Genomic DNA, 24,463 nt, shown 5'->3' with positions numbered 1-24,463 from the left:
TTTGTTATTTTGACATCAGTCCGGAGAAACTCATGGGCCAGGGAAATAAAACGCAGACATGGGTGAGTGAGTTCATTTTGCTGCGGCTGTCCAGTGACTGGGGGACTCAAGTCTCCCTTTTTGTCTTGATCTTGGCCATGTACTTGGTGACTGTTGTGGGAAGTTTCCTCATTCTTCTTCTGATCAGACTGGACAGCAGGCTTCATGCCCGCATGTATTTCTTCCTTAGTGTTTTATCTTTTGTGGACCTTTGTTATGCAAACAGTTTTGCCCCACAAATGTTGGCCCACCTGCTCTCAGTCTAGAAGTCCATCCCATTCCACAGCTGTGTGCTCCAGCTCTGTGCATCCCTGGCACTGGGTGGGTCTGAGTTCTTTCTGCTGGGAGCCGTGGCCTATGACCACTGTGTGATGGTGTGCTACCTGCTGCACTACACAGTCATCATGCACGGAGGGCTGTGCCTGGGGTTGGCTGCCGGCTGCTTGGTGGCTGGTTTCATGAATTCACTGATGGAAACAATCATCACCTTTCGGCTTCTCCTGTGTCACCGTGTTATTAATCACTTTGCCTATGAGACCCTAGCAGTGCTATGGCTAGTCTGTGTGGACATCTACTTCAATAAGGTCATGGTGGTTGCCTCAGTATTTGTGGTGATCATGCTTCCCTGTTCCCTGGTTCTATTCTCCTATGGTCGTATAGTTGTTGCCATTCTGCGCATTTGTTCTACTCAGAGATGTGGCAAAGCATCTAGGACGTGTGCTTCTCACCTCACTGTGGTTTGCATGTACTTTGGGGCTACCATCTTCACCTACCTGGGGCCACGGTCAGCCTCCTCAGTGGAAGAGGAGAAGATGGTTGCTCTATTCTATGCAGTGGGGGCACCTATGTTGAACCCCTTGATTTACAGCTTGAGGAACAAGGAAGTTATGGCTGCTCTCTCTAAATTTTTAGAGAAATTCAGAGATAAAGGGTTAAAGACTATAAGAACTTCTTGTTATCTATCATCAGAATCAAAAAGGAGATCAGATAAGTGAAGGTGGGACTGCCACACTCACACTAAGAAAGACTATTATGGTCAGACCCTTGCTTTCAAATGAAGAATTCCTCCACATGATTAATGGGTTTCCTTATATAGGCCAATACCAGATAATTTACATGTCAGTGATTCAGCAGAGGGTCTTTTTTTAGATCGTCTTCTCTCAGGTATCCAGTAGTATTTAGACATCATCTGCCTATTTAAAAATTTTATTAGCGTACCAGCGTTTAAAGAAATGAGCCATGACTTCATCAAGCAGACCTGGTTTGTGGATTGAATGGATAGATGGATTCTATCAATTAGGTTCACTTATACTTTTGTGAAACAGAATGGATAATGTCTGTTTCTCTTTCTACATGACAATACTCCAATTGTTTGTAGAATAGCTTAATTTCCTCCAGGATAACCACAAATGGTTTTTTCAACTCTTTTAAAAAAAATATCAGTTTTGAAACTTTCAATACCGTCTGTGCCTTAGTCTAGACTGTGATATATGCTGAAATAAATAATATATGATAGAATATTTGTTCAGGCCATTATGCTGGATCTCATTTGCTTTTAAGATGAGAAATCTGTGGCTTCACTGTAGTCTTTTTTTTTTTTTTTTTTTTGGCTGTGTTGGGTCTTCGTTTCTATGCGAGGGCTTTCTCTAGTTGTGGCAAGCGGGGGCCACTCTTCATCGCGGTGTGCGGGCCTTTCACTGTCGCGGCCTCTTGTTGCAGGGCATAGGCTCCAGACGCACAGGCTCAGTAGTTGTGGCTCACGGGCCTAGTTGCTCCTCGGCATGTGGGATCTTCCCAGCCCAGGGCTCGAACCCGTGTCCCCTGCATTGGCAGGCAGATTCTCAACCACTGCGCCACCAGGGAAGCCCTGTAGTCTTTTTTTATTGTGGTAAAACATACAATATGTAACAAAATTTGCTGTTTTAATCATTTTTAAGTGTACACTTCAGTGGTGTTAATTACATTCTCAATGTTGTGCAAACATCACCACTTCTTTTTTCCAAAATTATTCATTACCAGTCTTTTATACAACTAATTTCCCAAGACCTGGTTCCTATAATCTGGTTACAAAGACTCTACACCCATTGCACTCTTTTCTTTTTTAGCTTAAACAAAGGTATATGCATTTTGTTCTGCTAATTGTTACTGATTTTCACACGTCACACCAACTTGCCAAGATTATTTTGAATTTTGATTCTCCAATTCATTCCATTTGTTTATTTTGTCTTTCTTTTTCAATGGATACAATAAGCAGAAAAAGTTATAAAAATAAACACCAAATAGTACATGTCAATTATGTATCACTGCAAACTTGGAAAAAAGTGGTCCACAGTGTCTTATATTTGGAATCATATAGTATGCAGCCTTTTCAGATTGACTACTTTCACTTAGAGATTTACATTTAAGTTCATTCATGTCTTTTCATGGCTTAATCATTCATTTCTTTTTGGAACTGAATAAAATTCTATTGTCTGCATGTAGCACAGTTCATTCATTTACCTACTAAAAGATATCTTATTTGCTTCTGAGTTTTGGTAATTATGAATAAAGCTGCTTATAAACATTCGTGTGCAGGTTTTGTGTGAACATATTTTCAACTCCTTTGGGTAAATACCAAGTAACATGATTGCTGGATCGTATGGTAAAGGTATGTTTTGCTTTGTAGGAAACCACCAAACTGTCTTCGAAAGTGGCTGTATCACTTTGCATTCCCACCAGCAATGAATGAGAGTTTCTATTGCTCTATACTTCACCAGCATTTGGTGTTGTCAGTGTTCTGTATTTTGGCCATTCTAACAGGTGTGTAGTGGTGTTTTACTGTTGATTTAATTTGCATTTCCCTGATGACACATGATATGAAGCATCTTTTCATATGTTTATTTGCCATCTGTATATATTCTTTGGTGAGGTGTCTGTTAAGGTTTTTGGGCCATTTTTTAATCAGGTTGTTCGTTTTCTTATTGCTGATTTTTAAGAGTTACTTGTATATTTTAGATAACAGTTCTTTATCACATGTATCTTTTGCAAAAATTTTCTCCCAGCCTCTGGATTGTCTTTTCATTCTCTTGACATCATTCACTTTTAAATGGTGATAGAAATACATATTTATGTATGCAAGAACTCAAAATTATGACCCATTCATCCTTCATTAAGACTACAGGCAATACAACAAAAAATGTGAAGACTTCAAACAAAATATGGTGTAAACGAAGGACCAGGGGGCATGAAAATGAAGTTGTGATAAGACAGGCAACAAGCTAAAATCCTCTAAGTGTAAAATTGAGTTTTAAAAGCTCTAAATTTCGAGGAGAGGAACCAAGATGGCGGAGTAGAAGGACGTGCAATCACTCCCTCTTGCGAGAACACCAGAATCACAACTAGCTGCTGGACAGTCATTGACAGGAAGACACTGGAACTCACCAAAAAAGATACTCCACATCCAAAGACAAAGGAGAAGCCACAATGAGATGGTAGGAGGGTCGCAATCACAGTAAAATCAAATCCCATAACTGGTGGGTGGGTGACTCACAGACTGGAGAACACTTATACTACAGAAGTCCACCCACTGGAGTGAAGGTTCTGAGCCCCACGTCAGGCTTCCCAACCTGGGGGTCCGGCAACGGGAGGAGGAATTCCTAGAGAAACAGACTTTGAAGCCTAGTTGGAATTGATTGCAGGACTTTGAGAGGACTGGGGGAAACAAGACTCCGCTCTGAGGGCACACACAAAGTAGTGTGCACATTGGGACCCAGGGGAAGGAGCAGTGAACCCAGGAGAGACTGAACCAGACCTACCTGCTAGTGTTGGAGGGTCTCCTGCAGAGGTGGGGGGGGGGCTGTGGCTCACCGTGGGGACAAGGACACTGGCAGCAGAAGTTCTGGGAAGTACTCCTTGATGTGAGCCCTCCCAGAGTCTGTCATTAGCCCCACCAAAGAGCCCAGGTAGGCTCCAGTGTTGGGTTGCCTCAGGCCAAACAACCAGCAGGGAGGGAACCCAGCCCCACCCATCAACAGTCAAGTGGATTAAAGTTTTACTGAGCTCTGCCCACCAGAGCAACAGTCAGGTCTACCCACCACCAGTCCCTCCCATCAAGCCTCTTAGATAGCCTCATCCACCAGAGGGCAGACAGCAGAAGCAAGAAGAACTACAATCCTGCAGCCTGTGGAACAAAACCCACATCCACAGAAAGATAGACAAGATGAAAAGGCAGAGGACTATGTACCAGATGAAGGAACAAGATAAAACCCCAGAAAAACAACTGAATGAAGTGGAGATAGGCAACCTTCCAGAAAAAGAATTCAGAATAATGATAGTGAAGATGATCCAGGACCTCGGAAAAAGAATGGAGGGAAAAATCGAGAAGATGCAAGAAATGTTTAACAAAGACCTAGAAGAATTAAAGAACAAACAAACAGAGAAGAACAATACAATAACTGAAATGAAAACTACACTAGAAGGAATCAGTAGCAGAATAACTGAGGCAGAAGAACGGATAAGTGACCTGGAAGACAGAATGGTGGAATTCACTGCTGCGGAAGAGATTAAAGAAAAAAGAATGAAAAGAAATGAAGACAGCCTAAGAGACCTCTGGGACAATATTAAATGCAACAACATTTGCATTATATGGTTCTCAGAAGGAGAAGAGAGAGAGAAAGGACCGGAGAAAATATTTGAAGAGATTATAGTCGAAAACTTCCATAACATGGGAAAGGAAATGGCCACCCATTCCAGGAAGCACAGAGAGTCCAATACAGGATAAATCCAAGGAGAAGCACACCAAGACACATAGTAATCAAACTGGCAAAAATTAAAGACAAAGAAAAATTATTGAAAGCAGCAAGGGAAAAACGAAAAATAACATACGAGGGAACTCCCATAAGATTAACAGCTGATTTCTCAGCAGAAACTCTACAAGCCAGAAGGGAGTGGCATGATATACTTAAAGTGATGAAAGGGAAGAACCTACAACCAAGATTACTCTACCGGCAAGGATCTCATTCAGATTCGATGGAGAGATCAAAAGCTTTACAGACAAGCAAAAGCTAAGAGAATTCAGCACCACCAAACCATCTCTACAACAAATGCTAAAGGAACTTCTCTAAGTGGGAAACACAAGAGAAGAAAAGGACCTACAAAAACAAACCCAAAACAATTAAGAAAATGATCATAGGAACATACCTATTGATAATTACCTTAAACGTGAATGGATTAAATGCTCCAACCAAAAGACACAGGTTTGCTGAATGGATACAAAAACAAGACCCATATATATGCTGTCTACAAGAGACCCACTTCAGACCTAGGGACACATACAGACTGGAAGTGAGGGGATGGAAAAAGATATTCCATGCAAATGGAAATCAAAAGAAAGCTGGAGTAGCTATACTCATATCAGATAAAATAGACTTTAAAATAAAGAATGGTACAAGAGACAAGGAAGGACACTACATAATGATCAAGGGATCAATCCAAGAAGAAGATATAACAATTATAAATATATATGCACCCAACATAGGAGCACCTCAATACATAAGGCAACTGCTAACAGCTATAAAAGAGGAAATCGACAGTAACACAATAATAGTGGGGGACTTTAACACCTCACTTACACCAATGGACAGATCAAGCAAAATGAAAATAAATAAGGAAACAGAAGCTTTAAATGACACAATAGACCAGATAGAGTTAATTGATATTTATAGGACATTCCATCCAAAAACAGCAGATTACACTTTCTTTTCAAGTGCACACGGAACATTCTCCCAGATAGATCACATCTTGGGTCACAAATCAAGCCTCAGTAAATTTAAGAAAATTGAAATCATATCAAGCATCTTTTCTGACCACAACACTATGAGATTAGAAATGAACTACAGGAGAAAAGAAGTAAAAAACACCAACACATGGAGGCTAAACAATACGTTACTAAATAACCAAGAGATCACTGAAGAAATCAAAGAAGAAATCAAAAAATACCTAGAGACAAATGACAATGAAAACACGACGACCCAAAACCTATGGGATGCAGCAAAAGCAGTTCTAAGAGGGAAGTTTATAGCTATACAAGCCTACCTCAAGAAACAAGAAAAATCTCAAGTAAACAATCTAACCTTACACCTAAAGGAACTAGAGAAAGAAGAACACACAAAACCCAAAGTTAGCAGAAGGAAAGAAATCATAAAGATCAGAGCAGAAATAAATGAAATAGAAACAAAACAATAGCAAAGATCAATAAAACTAAAAGCTGGTTCTTTGAGAAGATAAACAAAATTGATAAACCATTAGCCAGACTCATCAAGAAAAAGAGGGAGAAGACTCAAATCAATAAAATTAGAAATGAAAAAGGAAAAGTTACAACAGACACTGCAGAAATACAAAGCATCCTAAGAGACTACTACAAGCAACTCTATGCCAATAAAATGGACAACCTGGAAGAAATGGACAAATTCTTAGAAAGGTATAACCTTCCAAGACTGAACCAGGAAGAAACAGAAAATATGAACAGACCAATCATAAGTAATGAAATTGAAACTGTGATTAAAAATCTTCCAATAAACAAAAGTCCAGGACCAGATGGCTTCACAGGTGAATTCTATCAAACATTTAGAGAAGAGCCAACACCCATCCTTCTCAGACTCTTCCAAAAATTTGCAGAGGAAGGAACACTCCCAAGCTCATTCTATGAGGCCACCATCACCCTGATACCAAAACCAGGCAAAGATACTACAAAAAAAGAAAACTACAGACCAATATCACTGGTGAATATAGATGCAAAAATCCTCAACAAAATACTAGCAAACAGAACCCAACAACACATTTAAAGGATCATACACCATGATGAAGTGGGATTTATCCCAGGGATGCAAGGATTCTTCAATATATACAAATCAATCAATGTGATACACCATATTAACAAACTGAAGAATAAAAACCATATGATCATCTCAATAGATGCAGAAGAAATCTTTTGACAAATTTTAACACCCATTTATGATAAAAACTCTCCAGAAAGTGGGCACAGAAGGAACCTACCTCAACATAATAAAGGCCATATACAACAAACCCACAGCAAACATCATTCTCAATGGTGAAAAACGGAAAGCATTTCCTCTAAGATCAGGAACGAGACAAGGATGTCCACTCTCACCACTATTATTCAACATAGTTTTGGAAGTTCTAGCCACGGCAATCAGAGAAGAAAAAGAAATAAAAGGAATCCAAACTGGAAAAGGAGAAGTAAAACTGTCACTGTTTGCTGATGACATGATACTATACATAGAGAATCCTAAAAATGCCACCAGAAAACTACTAGAGCTAATCAATGAATTTGGTAACGTTGCAGAATACAGAATTAATGCACAGAAATCTCTTGCATTCCTATACACTAATGATGAAAAATCTGAAGGAGAAATTATGGAAACACTCCCATTTACCATTGCAACAAAAAGAATAAAATATCTAGGAATAAACCTACCTAGGGAGACAGAAGACCTGTATGCAGAAAACTATAAGACACTGATGAAAGAAATTAAAGATGATACCAACAGATGGAGAGATATACCATGTTCTTGGATTGGAAGAACCAATATTGTGAAAATGACTGTACTACCCAAAGCAATCTAGAGATTCAATGCAATCCCTATCAAATTACCAATGGCATTTTTTATGGAACTAGAACAAATCATCTTAAAATTTGTATGGAGACACAAAAGACCCCGAATAACCAAAGCAGTCTTGAGGGAAAAAAATCGAGCTGGAGGAATCAGACTCCCTGATGTCAGACTATATTACAAAGCTACAGTAATCAAGACAATATGGTACTGGCACAAAAACAGAAACATAGATCAATGGAACAAGATAGAAAGCCCAGAGATAAACCCACGCACCTATGATCAACTAATCTATGACAGAGGAGGTAAAGATATACAATGGAGAAAAGACAGTCTCTTCAATAAGTGGTGCTGGGAAAACTGGACAGCTACATGTAAAAGAATGAAATTAGAACACTCCCTAACACCATACACAAAAATAAACTCAAAATGGATTCGAGACCTAAATGTAAGACCGGACACTATAAAACTCTTAGAGGAAAACATAGGAAGAACGCTCTTTGACATAAATCACAGCAAGATCTTTTTTGATCCACCTCCTAGAGTAATGGAAATAAAGACAAAAATAAACAAATGGGACCTAATGAAACTTCAAAGCTTTTGCACAGCAAAGGAAACCATAAACAAGATGAAAAGACAACCCTCAGAATGGGAGAAAATATTTGCAAACGAATCAACGGACAAAGGGTTAATCTCCAAAATATATAAACAGCTCATGCAGCTCAATATTAAAGAAACAAACAACCCAATCCAAAAATGGGCAGAAGACCTAAATAGACATTTCTCCGAAGAAGACATACATATGGCCAAGAAGCACCTGAAAAACTGCTCAACATCACTAACTATTAGAGAAATGCAAATCAAAAGTACAATGAGCTATTACCTCACACCAGTTAGAATGGGCATCATCAGAAAATCTACAAACGACAGATGCTGGAGAGGGTGTGGAGAAAAGGGAACCCTCTTGCGCTGTTGGTAGGAATGTAAATTGATACAGCCACTATGGAGAACAGTATGGAGGTTCCTTAAAAACTAAAAATAGAATTACCATATGATCCAGCAATCCCACTACTGGGCATATACTCAGAGAAAACCATAATTCAAAAAGACACATGCACCCCAATGTTCATTGCAGCACTATTTACAATAGCCAGGTCATGGAAGCAACCTAAATGCCCATCAACAGACAAATGGATAAAGAAGATGTGGCACATATATACAATGGAATATTACTCAGCCACAAAATGGAACGAAATTGAGTCATTTTTTGAGACGTGGATGGATCTAGAGACTGTCATACAGAGTGAAGTAAGTCAGAAAGAGAAAAACAAATATCGTATATTAACGCATGAATGTGGAACCTAGAAAAATGGTACAGATGAACCGGTTTGCAGGGCAGAAAGTGAGACACAGATGTAGAGAACAAACGTATGGACACCAAGGGGGGGAAACTGCGGTGGGGTGGGGATGGTGGTGTGCTGAATTGGGTGATTGGGATTGACATGTATACACTGATGTGTATAAAATTGATGACTAATAAGAATCTGCAGTATAAAGAAACAAACAAAACAACTAATGCTAAACTTTCTTTGGGTTATTTGTATGGAAATATGTTAATATAAATGTTTCAGACATTACATGAAATTTCTAAAAATCTTATATGTTCTGGTATAATTTTATAAGTCATAATTCTAGTTACTACTTTAAAATGTATATCTCAGAAATAACTAAATTTCCTTGTCAATTGCATCATTATGAACTTTCATCAAATCTAAAAAAAAAAAAAATCTCTATATTTCTACATGTTGAAAGTGAAGAAACAAAGGCCAGAGTGGGGAGTGCAAAATGAAGCTGCTGCCCCCACAGGGAATAAGGACTTGGATTGAGTGCAGTGTCTAGAAAGAGGTCTTAATTACCTCTGATTAACCACTTTCCCTCAAGAGACTATCCCAAGTAATTCTTTCATGCCTCACAACCCTGTGTATCTGAGGCTTGGCAGGAAGTCCACAGTTTACAGCTTGTCCTTCATCATCTGGGCTTTTATCTCAATTTGCCCTAAATATCTGACCAAAATACTAATCTGCTCTGATACCACAGTCATTCCCAGTTGTCCCTTGAAACTTGTGCTGCATTATCAGCAAAATGCTCTATATTCTGAATGGCTTTTAAAAAATGTATTCTTCTCTTTCGTACTTGAACGTCAAGCCGACTGTTCACTGAGAGCTCTGATTCCACTCAGTCCTCTCAAATGCACACACATTTTCTCTTGTATTTTCTCTAATACTGAGTAGGAAAGTGAAGAGGGTATCTTTCCTGATCCTCTGCCACTTCCAGACCATTGCTCTTTTTATTTTTCCCTAAATGACTCCAATTCCTTTGAAGCATATGCTATCAGACTGTTGCACCATCATCCTCTCTTTTTTTCTTCACTTACCATCCATCCTCCTTGTTTTACACTGGTTTACTACTAATTCTGTTGTACATGTGAAAATTTCTACATCAATGCAGAAGATCCATTCAGTATCCTGGCATCTCAGTTATTTGACTTTCTATTTCTTTCCATTGTTTTGTCCTCTGACCCACTTCAGTCATCAACTTTGGTGATCATACCCTAGACCTCTGCTCATACTCCATTATTAGAGAAATGCAAATCAAAACTACGATGAGATTATCACCTCACACCAGTCAGAATGGCCATCATCAAAAAGTCTACAAACAATAAATGGAGAGGGTGTGGAGAAAAGGGAACCCTCCCACAATATTGGTGGGAATGTAAATGGTACAACCACTATGGAGAATAGTATGGAGGTTCCTTAAAAAACTAAAAATAGGGCTTCCCTGGTGGCGCAGTGGTTGAGAATCTGGCTGCTAATGCAGGGGACACGGGTTCGAGCCCTGGTCTGGGAAGATCCCACATGCCACGGAGCAGCTGGGCCTGTGAGCCACAACTGCTGAGCCTGCGCATCTGGAGCCTGTGCCCCGCGACGGGAGGGACCGCGATAGTGAAAGGCCCGCGCACCGCGATGAAGAGCGGTCCCCGCACCGCGATGAAGAGTGGCCCCCACTTGCCGCAACTAGAGAAAGCCCTCGCACGAACCGAAGACCCAGCACAGCCAAAAATAAGTAAATAAATAAATAAAAATAAAAGTAGCTATAAAATTAAAAAAAAAAAAACTAAAAATAACATTACCATATGATCTAGCAATCCCACTCCTGGGTGTAAGAAAACTATATTTCAAAAAGATGTATGCATCCAGTGTTCATAGCAGCACTATTTACAATAGCCAAGACGTGGAAGCAACCTAAATGTCCATTGACAGATGAATGGATAAAGAAGAAGTGGTACGTATATACAATGGAATACTACTCAGTCATAAAAAAGAATGAAATAATGTCATTTGCAGCAACATGGATGGATCTAGAGATTATCGTACTATGTGAAGTAGGTCAGAAAGAGAAAGACAGTTACCATGTGATATCACTTACATGTGGAATCTAAAATGTGACACAAATGAACTTATTCATGAACAGAAACAGACCCACAGACAGAAAACAAACCTAGGGTTACCAAAGGGGAAATGGGGCTGGGGAGGGATAAATTGGGAGTTTAGGTTTAGCAGATGCAAACTACTATATATAAAATAGATAAACAACAAGGTCCTACTGTATAGTACAGGGAACTATATTCAATATTGTGTAATAAATCATAATGGAAAATAATACAAAAAATAAAAAAATATATATATATTCACTTCGGTCTACATCAGAAAAACTAACACAACATTGTTATCAACTATACTTCAAAAAATTAATTTGTTCAAGAAAATACCAAGACAATATTTTCAATAGATTTACACCAATAATCTCAAGAATTTAGATGAAATAGATAAAATCCTGGAAAATCAAAAAGTACCAAAACCTGCAGAAGAAGAAATAGGTAACCTGCAAATTTTCTACCTGTGAAAGAAATTGAAGGTACAATGAAAAACATTCCCTGGCCCGGATGGCTCCACTAGTGAATTCTATTAAACTATATATACTAGTTCAAACTCTTCCAGAAAATAGAAAAGGAGTAAACACCACATTATTTTATGAAGCCAGTATTACCCTCACACTGAACCAAACCAAGACATTACAAGAAAAGAAAACCACAGACCAATAACATTTATGAACAGACACACAGAATTCTAAAAATATTACCAAATAAAATCTGGTAATTTACAAAAATGTAACAGTTTATATTTTAGTTTAGTTCAGCATCCTTAAATAAATCAGGGTACATATTTCAGTATATCAACAGACTAAAAGGGAAAACCAATTTATCACCTCAATAGATGGCAAAAAAGTAGTTAATATAATTCAACATTAGTTATAAAAATCTTTACAAACTAGGTATAGAAGGAAACTTCTTAACCTAATAAAGTTTATATATAAATAACATAGCTAACATCATACTTAATGGTGAAAAACTGAATAATTTTCCCTTTGAGATTGTGAACAGTACCTGATGTCCATGATCATCATTTTTCTTTACCTGGAAATTCTGGCCAAAGTGATAAGGCCAGAAAAGAAATAAAAGGAATGCAAATTAGAAAGAAACAAATAGAATCATTTTTATTTTTAGGCAACATTATCATTTACATAGAAAACCTCCAAGAATCTACAATAAAGGTCTTGGAATTAATAAGGGAGTTTGGCAAAGTTGAAAGATGCAAAGACAATATACGAAGTATGTGTGTGTATATATGCATTTAAATATGTAGGTTAATTAAATATATAAATATAAATTATATTCTATACATATTTAAGGTAATGATGTTTCTGTAAACATTACTGAAAACGGTGAATAGGGAATTTCAAGATATTATTTCTCCTCAAAACAGCAAATAAGCTGGCAAAAACTTTTGGAATTAACTTTTGTAGAACTCTGAAATCTAGTAAAAAATTGACTACAAAAAGGGGAAAGACTAATAAAGACTGAAACTGTTGCATTTTGGTAAAATAGTGCTGGGGCATTTCAATTACCCACTTATTACCTCTCACCTCCCCTATTGGTGACAGCCATGGATGTGACAGTCTATACTCCTGGTGGAGGTTGCTAGTCAAAAACAGCAATCTGGACCTTATTGTCAAAGAATTTAGGTTGTTTCAGCTTATCTGGCAGCTACCTGAAGGGCTGACATAAAGGCTTACCTTTGTTTCACTGACTCAGTGTTCTTAGGGCTGGGATGGCTTTCCATGTGGCGTTTGCAGAAAGTATTTAAAGGCAAAAGTATTGCAGCCTGACACTAGGGTTAACAGTCGAGACAGCCAATAGCCAGACTGAAAAGATTGGGAAGGAAGAGGCTGGAAAAGGATATATATAGGAGAATAAGGGCTTTTAAAACCTCAGGTACATGCCAGGGAATTGAGAAGGCTTCAGGCATGCTCAAGGCTGGAGTCATGCTTAGAAAAAGCCTGAGAAGGCCCAAGGATTTCGCCTCTGGGTGACCTTCAGGCTCTGCAGGAAGTGAAGAATAAGATAGAGATATATACGTCCTGGGTAAGTGTCTAAAGCATGCCTCAAGCAGAACCAAATGTCCATCAAGTGGTGAATAGATAACAAACAGGGTAATATCCATATAGTGGAATACCACTTAGAAATAAAAAAGTGAACTGTCCTTTACAATTAAAAAATCCAGACATAACAGAACAGATACAAGAACACACCGAAAAAAAAGAAAAACATAGCCAAGGAACCTCAGGACCTGAGGGACAACACAACAGACAATGAGTTCCCTGGGTTTCCTTAATGCTTCCCACATATCCTGGACAGAGATCTGCAAAGTTCTCCAACCTGGAACTGCCAACAAGGTATAAAAAAACAGCTCCAAGAAAAGCCCGTATAGCCGAATTCTAGGATAAGATAGTGTCAGCATGTCATGGAACATAGCCGGTTTGTATCTGATGAACATCTCCCACCTATTTGGGATTATTTGTATGAAATTCGGACCCTAAACATGCTGTATAAAGGCTCACAGACACAGTAATTCATAGAATTACTAGACAGACATTCCCTATCTTTGGAGAAGTGTGCTCCCCCTTTTCAGTCTCCCTGGCACACTGCCACCACAACAGGTGACCAGAACCTGGTTAGTGCAGTTATTGTTTGGTGGATGCTCTGCCATTTCTTTCCATTAGTGACCACAACATCATGATAGATTTAAAATCCATTTTGGAAAATTGTGGATGATATCAAATGAAACATTTTGGGGGATGGCAGAGTTTGCTAGGATTTTGAGATAAATAGGGGTCAGGGATTTGAAAGAAGTGCCTTATTTTTATTTGTTGCAATTTGGTTTTTATACTTCAGCCCTAAAAGATAAACTATGTTAAAGGCTGCTTAATTACCATAAACACATGTGGCAGACTGAATTGCTTATAACTGCCAATATTTCCGTTTATCATTTCATGAAACCCCAATGAATTTGACAGCTTTTCTTTCTGTGAGGGTACTTAAGAGTTCATCAGATTACAGAGAAATGATTTTTAGTAAACTAGAGTTTTGTCCCAGAACATGAAATATTGGTCAAATGGTTCCCAAAGGCAGCTGACAAAGTAATAATGATCCCATCATGATAAATTTATTTAGCACACAATTATGGCACAAGCATTTAAAACAAAAACTTTTATTTAAAATTTTACTGAAGTCTAGCAATATGTTTACTTTGGATATTAATATCTCCCCTGGAGTGCTGATATGATTGTCCTGTTTCAAGCAACTGAAGATTGAATAATAATTGAAAATCTATAAATAGATTTAAAAGTAGTACTTTTACTTCTCTTCGTGTTTCAGCAAAGAATAAATTCAAATGTGGTTCTTCTCAAAACATGTAGCCATGAGTGAATTTCTTTCCCCTGTGGAACTAATATTGTATAAAATAAGTAAGACTGTATAATAGGCAAATAGAAATTTCTCATGGCTCCCACGAGAGGCCTGAACTGCCATTGTCAAAGTGCTTTTCTCTTGGGTGTTTGCAGAGATGTAGGGCAAAGTCTTGAAACCATATAAAGCCCTCAGAAGCCAAAGATCTTCACAGCTTGGTGTGCCTAAGACCACTGCAGCTTCCACCAGGAAGGCAGTGGGTGCTCTGGCCCCAGGGTGCTAGGATGGTCATCCTGGTGCCGCATCAGGCACAGATGTGGTCCTGGTGCCCAGGGCTCACCTCTCATCTAGTCCTGGCGATCAGTTTGGAAGCAGTTGGGTAATCTGTGCCCTTTCACACTTTGTAGGTTTTAGAGAGTGGGTTCCTCACAGCTATTCAATACCTGAACCTTTTCTACTTCTTCCTATTTTAGATCAGTGAAGAATTTCTTTTCACATTCTACCCCCTCAGAGGCTGCTGAGCCGAGGTAAGTGTCCCCTCTCAGAACATCACTTTCTAACGATACAGGCACCTCTGTTTCAGGTTCATATGGCACGGCAATGTTTAAATCCAAAACTTTAATTCTGTTATCATGCTTCTCCCTCCTACCCACCCTCAATCTCCAGCAATCAGTCAGGGTGATAATCTCATCTTCTGAACTCTAAGTACAGCCATATATGCAGTGAGCAGAGAGAACACATTCCCTCTACTACTTTCAAGGGGCATCTCTTGAAGTTGGGTCAGAAACAAGCACATCCGGTTCTGATCCCAACCTACAGATTCCTATTATGCCTTCTGACATCCACGCACTGCAGGCTGCTGCATCTTCCCAGCAATTCATTTGTGATGGCGGCTGCAACAGCTGCTGTTGTCTTGACAGGGAAGGAGGGTATAGTTTTATCAAATTTTAATTACTTGGAATCTACTCTTGTACAGAATCCAGACAGAATTAAAAGAGAGTGGACACACAGCAGGCACAAGAACAGAGAGAAAAAGCTAAGGTGTTTGATTCTAGATCATTGGTAAAAATCTCAAATGAGGGGGTAACAAGTTTGAGTTCACTGTAGTGGAGTAACAACTGCTATGAGTGAAAAGGTCTACAAAGTTGATGGTAAGATAATACATTGACAACACATATAGTCAATTCCTCCTATTTGTGTGCAATAATTAGTGCTTATGCACTCTTCACTTAGTTGATGAGAAAGAGGGAAGTCTTTTGTTGAGCTTCCTCTAGGAGTGCAGAGTTACTTGTATAACTTATGAGCAGGTATATCTAAATATGTTTGTCTTTTTTCTTTAACAAATATTGTAACTGGGGTGATTTTTCTTTTTTGTGTGTGTGTCTTTAAGAGTGTGTCTGTAAAGTATGAGGGTGTATTCCAACTAGTGTCTTAATCTCTGATTTGGCAACCCGGATGCATCCAAATCCACCCCCCCCCTCACATCAAAAACCAGGGTGGAATGTGAGGATGCTATCAGCTGCTGAAAAACGTTCAATGATTACTTATTGTCTATAATACGGGATAATTCTTAAATCCCGTAGTATTTCATATGAAGGTCTCCATAATCTGGTCCTTAACATTATTTTATCTCTCCTTCTCTCTCTCTCTCCCCCACCTCCTTTCTCTCGCTCTCCTGTCCCCCCTTTTCTCTCTCTCCTTTTCTGTTCATTAATTAACTTGCCCACTCACAGAGCAGGTAAATCTTAATGAGTTGCTTCCCTGAAAATGTCAGGCTATTTCCTATCTCTATGCCTTTGTTCACTCTGATTCATCTGCCTAAAATGCCTCATCCTCTAACTTATTTATATTTTAAGACTCAATCTAATGATTATCTCTTCTCTGATACATTTACCAGGCATTTCTATATGTTCATTGCTGTTTTATATGTGTGATTAAATATGTATCTGTGTCACATTTCTTAAAATTTGAGCTCGTCTATAATAGCCTGTGCCTATAATGAAATTTCAGTACAGTTAGAGAACATTTCCTGAAGTTATCAGAAATTTTAAATATAAAAAAGGTGTCGAGGGCAAAATCTGGTATTCCTTATCTGTACATGAGACAGCCTAGTGGTTGAGACTATGCTTTTGTAGTCAGACAGACCATGGCTTCACTGTAATTCTGATTTCTTCACTCTCAAACTTGGAAATGTTACTTAATCAGTCTAAACTACAGTGTCCTCTGTGAAATCAGAGTAACAATACCTCACTGGTTTGTTTTGTAGATTAAATGGGATAGTCAAAAAATACTTAGCAAATTTCCCAGCACCTAGCAATAATTGATAAATTATTATTAGAGAATATTCTGGACTGATTGTTCAGGCTTCATGTTAAAACTCGTCAAAACAAAACCCTACCAAATTCGTGCCCATTGCCATCTCTGCAACCCTGAGGAAATGTCCATAAACATCCCGTTTTCCCCATCATAGTAAATGGCACACTTCCAGATAATAAGCCATATACCTGAGATTCCTCCTTGATTCCTCTCTTCTCTTACCTCCCCTATTTAATCCATCAGTTACCATTAAAGATGCTTCTAAAATGGATCTGCAGTGCACTCACTTCCCTGAAACCATTGCTTTCAAGGTTACTGTCACCTTCCCCGAGCACCCTCCAACAGTCTCACAACTCCCACTCTTGCCTCCCTAGAATCTTTTGCAATGACAAAGTTATCTTTCCAAGCATGAATCATTCCGTACCCCTGTTCAGCTTGAATCCTTTCACTTGCTTCTCATTGTATTTTCTTTAACATCTTTATTGGAGTAAAATTGCTTTACAATGGTGTGTTAGTTTCTGCTTTATAACAAAGTGAATCAGCTATACATATACATATATCCCCATATCCCCTCCCTCTTGCGCCTCCCTCCCACCCTCCCTACCCCACCCCTCTAGGTGGTCACAAAGCACCGAGCTGATCTCACTGTGTTATGCGGCTGCTTCCCACTAGCTATCTGTTTTACATTTGGTCATATATATAAGTCCATGCCACTCTCTCACTTCGTCCCAGCTTACCCTTCCCCCTCCCCATGTCCTCAAGTCCATTCTCTACGTCTGTGTCTTTATTCCTGTCCTGCCCCTAGGTTCTTCAGAACCACTTTTTTTTTAGATTCCATATATATGGGTTAGCATACCGTATTTGTTTTTCTCTTTCTGATTTACTTCACCCTGTGTGACAGACTCTAGATCCATCCACCTCACTACAAATAACTCAATTTCATTTCTTTTTATGGCCGAGTAATATTCCATTGTGTATATGGGCCACATCTTCTTTATCCATTCATCTGTCAATGGACACTTAGGTTGCTTCCATGTTCTGGCTGTTGTAAATAGAGATGCAATGAACATTGTGGTACATGACTCTTTTTGAATTATGGTTTTCTCAGGGTACATGACCAGTAGTGGGATTGCTGGGTCGTATGGTAGTTCTGTTTTTAGTTTTTTAAGGACCTCCATACTGTTCTCCATAGTGGCTGTATCACTTTACATTCCCACCAACAGTGCAAGAGTGTTCCCTTTTCTCCACACCCTCTTCAGCATTTATTGTTTGTAGATTTTTTGATGATGGCCATTCTGACCAGTGTGAGGTGATACCTCATTGTAGTTTTCATTTGCATTTCTCTAATGCTTAGTGATGTTGAGCATCCTTTCATGTGTTTGTTGGCAGTCTGTATATCTTCTTTGGAGAAATGTCTATTTAGATCTTCTGCCAATTTTTGGATGGAGTTGTTTGTTTTTGTGATACTGAGCTGCATGAGCTGCCTGTATATTTTGGAGACTAATCCTTTGTCAGTTGCTTCATTTGCAAATATTTTCTCCCATTCTGAGGGTTGTCTTTTCATCTTGTTTATGGTTTCCTTTGCTGTGCAAAAGCTTTTAAGTTTCATTAGGTCCCCTTTGTTTATTTCTGTTTTTATTTCCATTTCTCTAGGAGATGGGTCAAAAAGGATCTTGCTGTGATTTATGTAATAGAGTGTTCTACCTATGTTTTCCTCTAAGAGTTTTATAGTGTCTGGCCTTACATTTAGGTCTTTAATCCATTTTGAGTCTATTTTCATGTATGGTGTTAGGGAGTGTTCTAATTTCATTCTTTTACATGTAGCTGTCCAGTTTTCCCAGCACCACTTACTGAAGAGGCTGTCTTTTCTCCATTGTATATTCTTGCCTCCTTTATCAAAGATAAGGTGACCATATGTGTGTGGGTTTATCTCTGGGCTTTCTATCCTGTTCCATTGATCTATATTTCTGTTTTTGTGCTAGTACCATACTGTCTTGATTACTGTAGCTTTGTAGTATAGTCTGAAGTCAGGGAGCCTGATTCCTCCAGCTCCGTTTTTCTTTCTCAAGATTGCTTTGGCTATTCGGGGCCTTTTGTGTTTCCATACAGATTGTGAAATTTTTTGTTCTAGTTCTGTGAAAAATGCCAGTGGTGGTTTGATAGGGATTGCATTGACTCTGTAGATTGCTTTGGGTAGTAGAGTCATTTTCACAATGTTGATTCTTCCAATCCAGGAACATGGTATATCTCTCCATCTATTTGTATCATCTTTAATTTCTTTCATCAGTGTCTTATAATTTTCTGCATACAGGTCTTTTGTCTCCTTAGGTAGGTTTATTCCTAGATATTTTATTCTTTTTGTTGCAATGGTAAATGGGAGTGTTTTCTTAATTTCACTTTCAGATTTTTTGTCATTAGTGTATAGAAATGCAAGAGATTTCTGTGCATTAATTTTGAATCCTGCTACTTTACCAAATTCATTGATTAGCTCTAGGAGTTTTCTGGTAGCATCTTTAGGATTCTCTATGTATAGTATCATGTCATCTGCAAACAGTGACACCTTTACTTCTTCTTTTCCAGTTTGGATTCCTTTTATTTCTTCTTCTTCTCTGATTGCTCTGGCTAAAACTTCCAAAACTATTGTGAATAATAGTGGTGAGAGTGGGCAACCTTGTCTTATTCCTGATCTTGGAAATGGTTTCAATTTTTCACCATTGAGATCAATGTTGGCTGTGGATTTGTCATATATGGCCTTTATTATGTTGAGATAAGTTCCCTCTGTGCCTACCTGTGGAGAGGTTTTATAATAAATGGGTGTTGAATTTTGTTGAAAGCTTTTTCTCCATCTATTGAGATGATCATATGGTTTTTCTCCTTCAGTTGGCTAATATGGTGTATCACATTGATTGATTTGCATATATTGAAGAATCCTTGCATTCCTGGAATAAACCCCACTTGATCATGGTGTATGATCCTTTTAATGTGCTGTTGGATTCTGTTTGCTAGTATTTTGTTGAGGATTTTTCATCTATGTTCATCAGTGATATTGGCCTGTAGTTTTCTTTCTTTGTGACATCTTTGTCTGGTTTTAGTATCAGGGTGATGGTGGCCTTGTAGAATGAGTTTGGGAGGGTTCCTCCCTCTTCTATATTTTGGAAGAGTTTGAGAAGGATAGGTGTTAGCTCTTCTCTAAACGTGTGATAGAATTTGCCTGTGAAGCCATCTGGTCCTGGGCTTTTGTTTGTTGGAAGATTTTTAATCACAGTTTCAATTTCAGGGCTTGTGATTGGTCTGTTTATATTTTCTATTTCTTCGTGGTTCAGTCTCACGAGGTTGTCCTTTTCTAAGAATGTGTCCATTTCTTCCAGGTGGTCCATTTTATTGGCATATAGTTGCTTGTAGTAATCTCTCATGGTCCTTTGTATTTCTGCAGTGTCAGTTGTTACTTCTCCTTTTTCATTTCTAATTCTGTTGATTTGAGTCTTCTCGCTTTTTTTTGTGATGAGTCTGGCTAGTGGTTTATCAATTTTCTTTATCTTCTCAAAGAACCAGTTTTTTGTTTTATTGACGTTAGCTATTGTTTCTTCATTTCTTTTTAATTTATTTCTGATCTGATCTTTATTATTTCTTTCCTTCTGCTAACTTTGGGGTTTGTTCTTCTTTCTCTAACTGCTTTAGGTGTAAGGTTAGGTTGTTTTTTGAGATGTTTCTTGTTTCTTGTGGTGCGGTTGTATTGCTATAAACTTCCCTCTTAGAACTGCTTTTGCTGCCTCCCATAGGTTTTGGGTCATTGTGTTTTCATTGTTATTTGTTTCTATGTATTTTTTGATTTCCTCTTTGATTTCTTCAGTGATCTCTTGGTTATTTAGTATTGTATTGTTTACCCTCCATGTGTTTGTATTTTTTACAGATTTTTTCCCTGTAATTGATATGTATTTTCATAGCATTGTGGTCAGAAAAGATACTTGATACGATTTCAGTTTTCTTAAATTTACCAAGGCTTGATTTGTGACCCAAGATATGATCTATCCCGGATAATGTTCCATGAGCACTTGAGAAGAAAGTGTATTCTGTTGTTTTTGGATAGAATGTCGTATAAATATCAAGTCCATCTTGTTTAATGTATCATTTAAAGCTTGTGTTTCCTTATTTATTTTCATTTTGGATAATCTATCCATTGGTGAAAGTGGGGTGTTAAAGTCCCCTACTATGATTGTGTTACTGTTGATTTCCCCTTTTATGGCTGTTAGCATTAGCCTTAAGTATTGAAGTGCTCCTATGTTGGGTGAATAAATATTTACAATTGTTATATCTTCCTCTTGGATTGATCCCTTGATCATTATGTAGTGTCCTTCTTTGTCTCTTGTAATAGTCTTTATTTTCTTTTTTCTTTTTTTTTTTAAGTTTTATTGATTGATTGATTGATTGATTGATTGCTATGTTGGGTCTTCGTTTCTGTGCTAGGGCTTTTTCTAGTTGCAGCAAGCAGGGGCCACTCTTCATCGCGGTGTGCGGGCCTCTCACTATCGTGGCCTCTCTTGTTGCGGAGCACAGGCTCCAGACGCGCAGGCTCAGTAGTTGTGGCTCACAGGCCTAGTTGCTCCGTGGCATGTGGGATCTTCCCAGACCAGGGCTCGAACCCGTGTCCCCTGCATTGGCAGGCAGACTCTCAACCACTGCGCCACCAGGGAAGCCCGAGGTCCAGGTTTTTAATACTGAAAAGCTGAACTCTCCTCATCTCACCTTCTCATGCACCTCACAGAATATGACAGGCTTCACTCTATCTCCGTGGATTGTAGAGGGAAAAAAGTATTGGTATTTGAGGGATAAATGAATTGTAAAGGTAGAATTTCCAGAGCTCTGGGTGGATGAAAGGCCAAGAAAGCCAGGTGTATCCTTTAGAATTGGCAGTGGTAACATGGAACATGGCGTTTTGATACTGTTTAATTTGGGTGTGGTTGTGAAGGGCAGTGTAGGATATTAGATAGAGCATGTTGTTTAGACTTGGACTTGAATGTGATTCCTGCCCTGCTGCCAGTGGGAATGTGGTTAAGTAACTTAATACCTTTGCAAAGCTCAGTTTCTTCATTACTAAGATGGGTATAATAACATGTATAAAGAGGCTGTGTGAGAATCAAATTACATTATGTGCATAATGTACCCAGTGTATGATCTAGCCTATAATATACTATTAAAACATGATATCTGTTACTGTTATTACTAGTCAGAGAAGCCAAAGATGGAATTCTGACCAAGTGATTTTTTTCCCCCAGGAGAGTTAAGCCCTGTGTCTCCAATATGGAAGTGGAGAACCAGACACGGGTCACCAGGTTCATTCTGGTGGCGTTTCCTGGGAACTGGGGTGTGCGTGCAACAGTGTTCCTCATGTTCCTCGTGGCCTGTATTCTGACAGTGGCTGAAAAGGTGATCATCATCCTGTTGGTGCAGCAGAACCGGCCGCTGCACAAGCCCATGTACTTCTTCCTGGCCAAGCTGTCCTTCTCGGAGACCTGGTACCTCTCTGTCACTGTACCCACGGTGCTGTTTAGTTTTTGGTCCGTGAGCAGCAGCATCTCCTTCACGCACTGTATGATACAACTTTACTTCTTCATTGCACTCATGTGCACAGAATGTGTGCTCCTGGCTGCCGTGGCCTACGGCCGTTATGTGGCCATCTGCCGCCCACTGTGCTACCCCATCATTATGAGCCATGGGCTCTGCTTCCTCCTGCCTCTTGGTTGGACCAATGGCTTTGGCATCTCCTTGGCTAAGATCTACTTCATCTCTTGCCTCAGCTTCTGTGGCCCCAATGTCATCAATCATTTCTTCTGTGATATCTCTCCAGTACTTAACCTCTCCTGCACAGACATGTCCACAGCTGAATCGGTGGACTTTGTCCTGGCACTGGCCATCTTCCTCTTGCCCCTCTCTCTCACTGTCCTGTCCTATGGGTGCATTCTGGCCACCATCCTACGCATGCCCACAGGAAAGCAGAAGGCGTTTTCTACTTGTGCCTCCCACCTCGTGGTGGTCACCATCTTCTGTTCAGCTACTATTTTCATGTATGTCTGGTCCCGAGCCATTCATGCCTTCAACATGAACAAAGTTATTTCCATCTTCTATGCCACTGTTACCCCTGCGCTTAACCCTTTCATTTATTGTCTAAGGAACCGAGAGGTCAGAGAGGCTCTGAAGAAACTGGCTTATTGCCAGGCCATCCGATCTGGCTAGTCTGTTACAATTGATTAGAAAGAAGTAATTTGATTTGGTGCCTGCTATTCCGTCCTCCATCCTTTCTCCTTTAATGCCTCACCTGGATATTACTCACGTTAATGTGACCTCACCACATCCACATTAACCACGGGCTCTTGGCTGTGTCCTGAGGTCTGCATCAGTCTGTGTTCTAAGGGCATACCCCTTGAATAGAGAATTCTCTTTGGCTCTGATCCAAAATGGGGTTTCTAAGACTGTGAGTAAATTCCTGAGTTAAGTGGGAGAGAGAGATGGCAGCATATGAATTAGCTGTTTTATCTAGCAAGCATTAAACATTTGGGAGAAACAGATTTGGTGACAGCTTCCTGACTTCTCAGTTTCCTGACTGAGACAGAGGTAGCAGCTGCTTTAACAATCCATTCTGGATATTATGCCAGGAGCCAATCTTGGTGGCAGAGACTAGAGACTGTTCCTCTACGCCTTTCAGCACTTTTTGTAAGCACCCATTTCCCTGTATTAAGTACCTTTCTGCTTCAAACAGCTGGAGTGCTTTCTGTTATCCGTAAGTGAACTGTACCTTTTTCAATGATATTTTGTCTTCTTATATAACTTATTCAGTTGTTTTGTGTTGAATTTCATATTTGCCTCCTAGATGTCACAGTATGTTTATTTGTATCCTCTAGTGGATGAGCACATAATAGCTGATAAATAAATAAATATCATCTCGTATATTATTTGCTAAAGGAAGCTTGCCCTCACAGTCCTCTGTTCTTCTGATCTCAGTGTTCCCTCATTCCTCTTCAGTTTTCTTTTACTTCCTCTGGGCTCACTCCCTCACCTCATATACAAATCACTAGCCCAGTCTTAGGAATTGACAGATTTTCGTCCTATACCACAGTGTCTCTCAACTCTCCTACTTGTTTATCTGACACCCTACCCATGTACGCCTTACCTTTTTCATAAAATGAACCCACACAGCTGCAGAAGGGCACATGGATATGCCCACTCTTGATTCGTAGTTCTGACAATGGCAAAGGGAGCTATACTTTAAGTTGTATTCAATGTAACATGCTGATGTCAGTAGGAATTTAAGTCTTCCATTAGAGCAGTTTAAAATAGAATGGCTTTTATAATTTGCATCCTCTTTCACAAACAATACTTTCAAGAATGTTTTCTCTTTCTTTTGAAGTAAGAGGCATTAGGTGGGCTCTTTGCTGCATTTTACAAACTTCCAGAACAGAAGGAAGTAAATAATGAATAATCACAGACAGTGGGGAACAGAGGTCAAAACCCAGATCTGCTAACTCAAAGCACTAGGTCCTTTCTTAGCTCATGGGGTCTCCCCAGAGAGAAAACATGCTCCTTTAGCAAGCCTAGTGTGGAAGCCAATTGTGCAGGGATGTGGTTGGAATCATCAATT

At 39.2% G+C, this 24,463-nt stretch overlaps 2 protein-coding genes across 2 annotated transcripts in view; both read left to right on the top strand.

Annotated features, from left to right (window-relative positions):
* LOC103014113 (olfactory receptor 6B1) overlaps window positions 1–23,061 on the top strand; it is an 86,154-nt gene extending 63,093 nt beyond the window's left edge. The window contains exons 3-4 of the mRNA XM_007184668.2: window positions 14,988–15,041; window positions 22,104–23,061. Coding sequence (XP_007184730.2) covers window positions 14,988–15,041; window positions 22,104–23,061 — 1,012 coding nt within the window. The remainder of the gene's footprint in view (window positions 1–14,987; window positions 15,042–22,103) is intronic.
* On the top strand, window positions 33–1,034 carry LOC102998636 (olfactory receptor-like protein OLF3). Its single transcript, XM_028167114.2, is given in 1 exon segment — window positions 33–1,034. A coding segment is annotated over 1 exon segment (1,002 nt).
* Window positions 23,062–24,463: the final 1,402 nt, after the last annotated feature.

Source organism: Balaenoptera acutorostrata, chromosome 7, assembly GCF_949987535.1.
Source record: "Balaenoptera acutorostrata chromosome 7, mBalAcu1.1, whole genome shotgun sequence".
NCBI classification, from domain to species: domain Eukaryota; kingdom Metazoa; phylum Chordata; class Mammalia; order Artiodactyla; family Balaenopteridae; genus Balaenoptera; species Balaenoptera acutorostrata.
The sequence above is the reverse complement of the archived record's forward strand: the minus strand, read 5'-3'. Positions and strand labels throughout refer to the sequence as shown.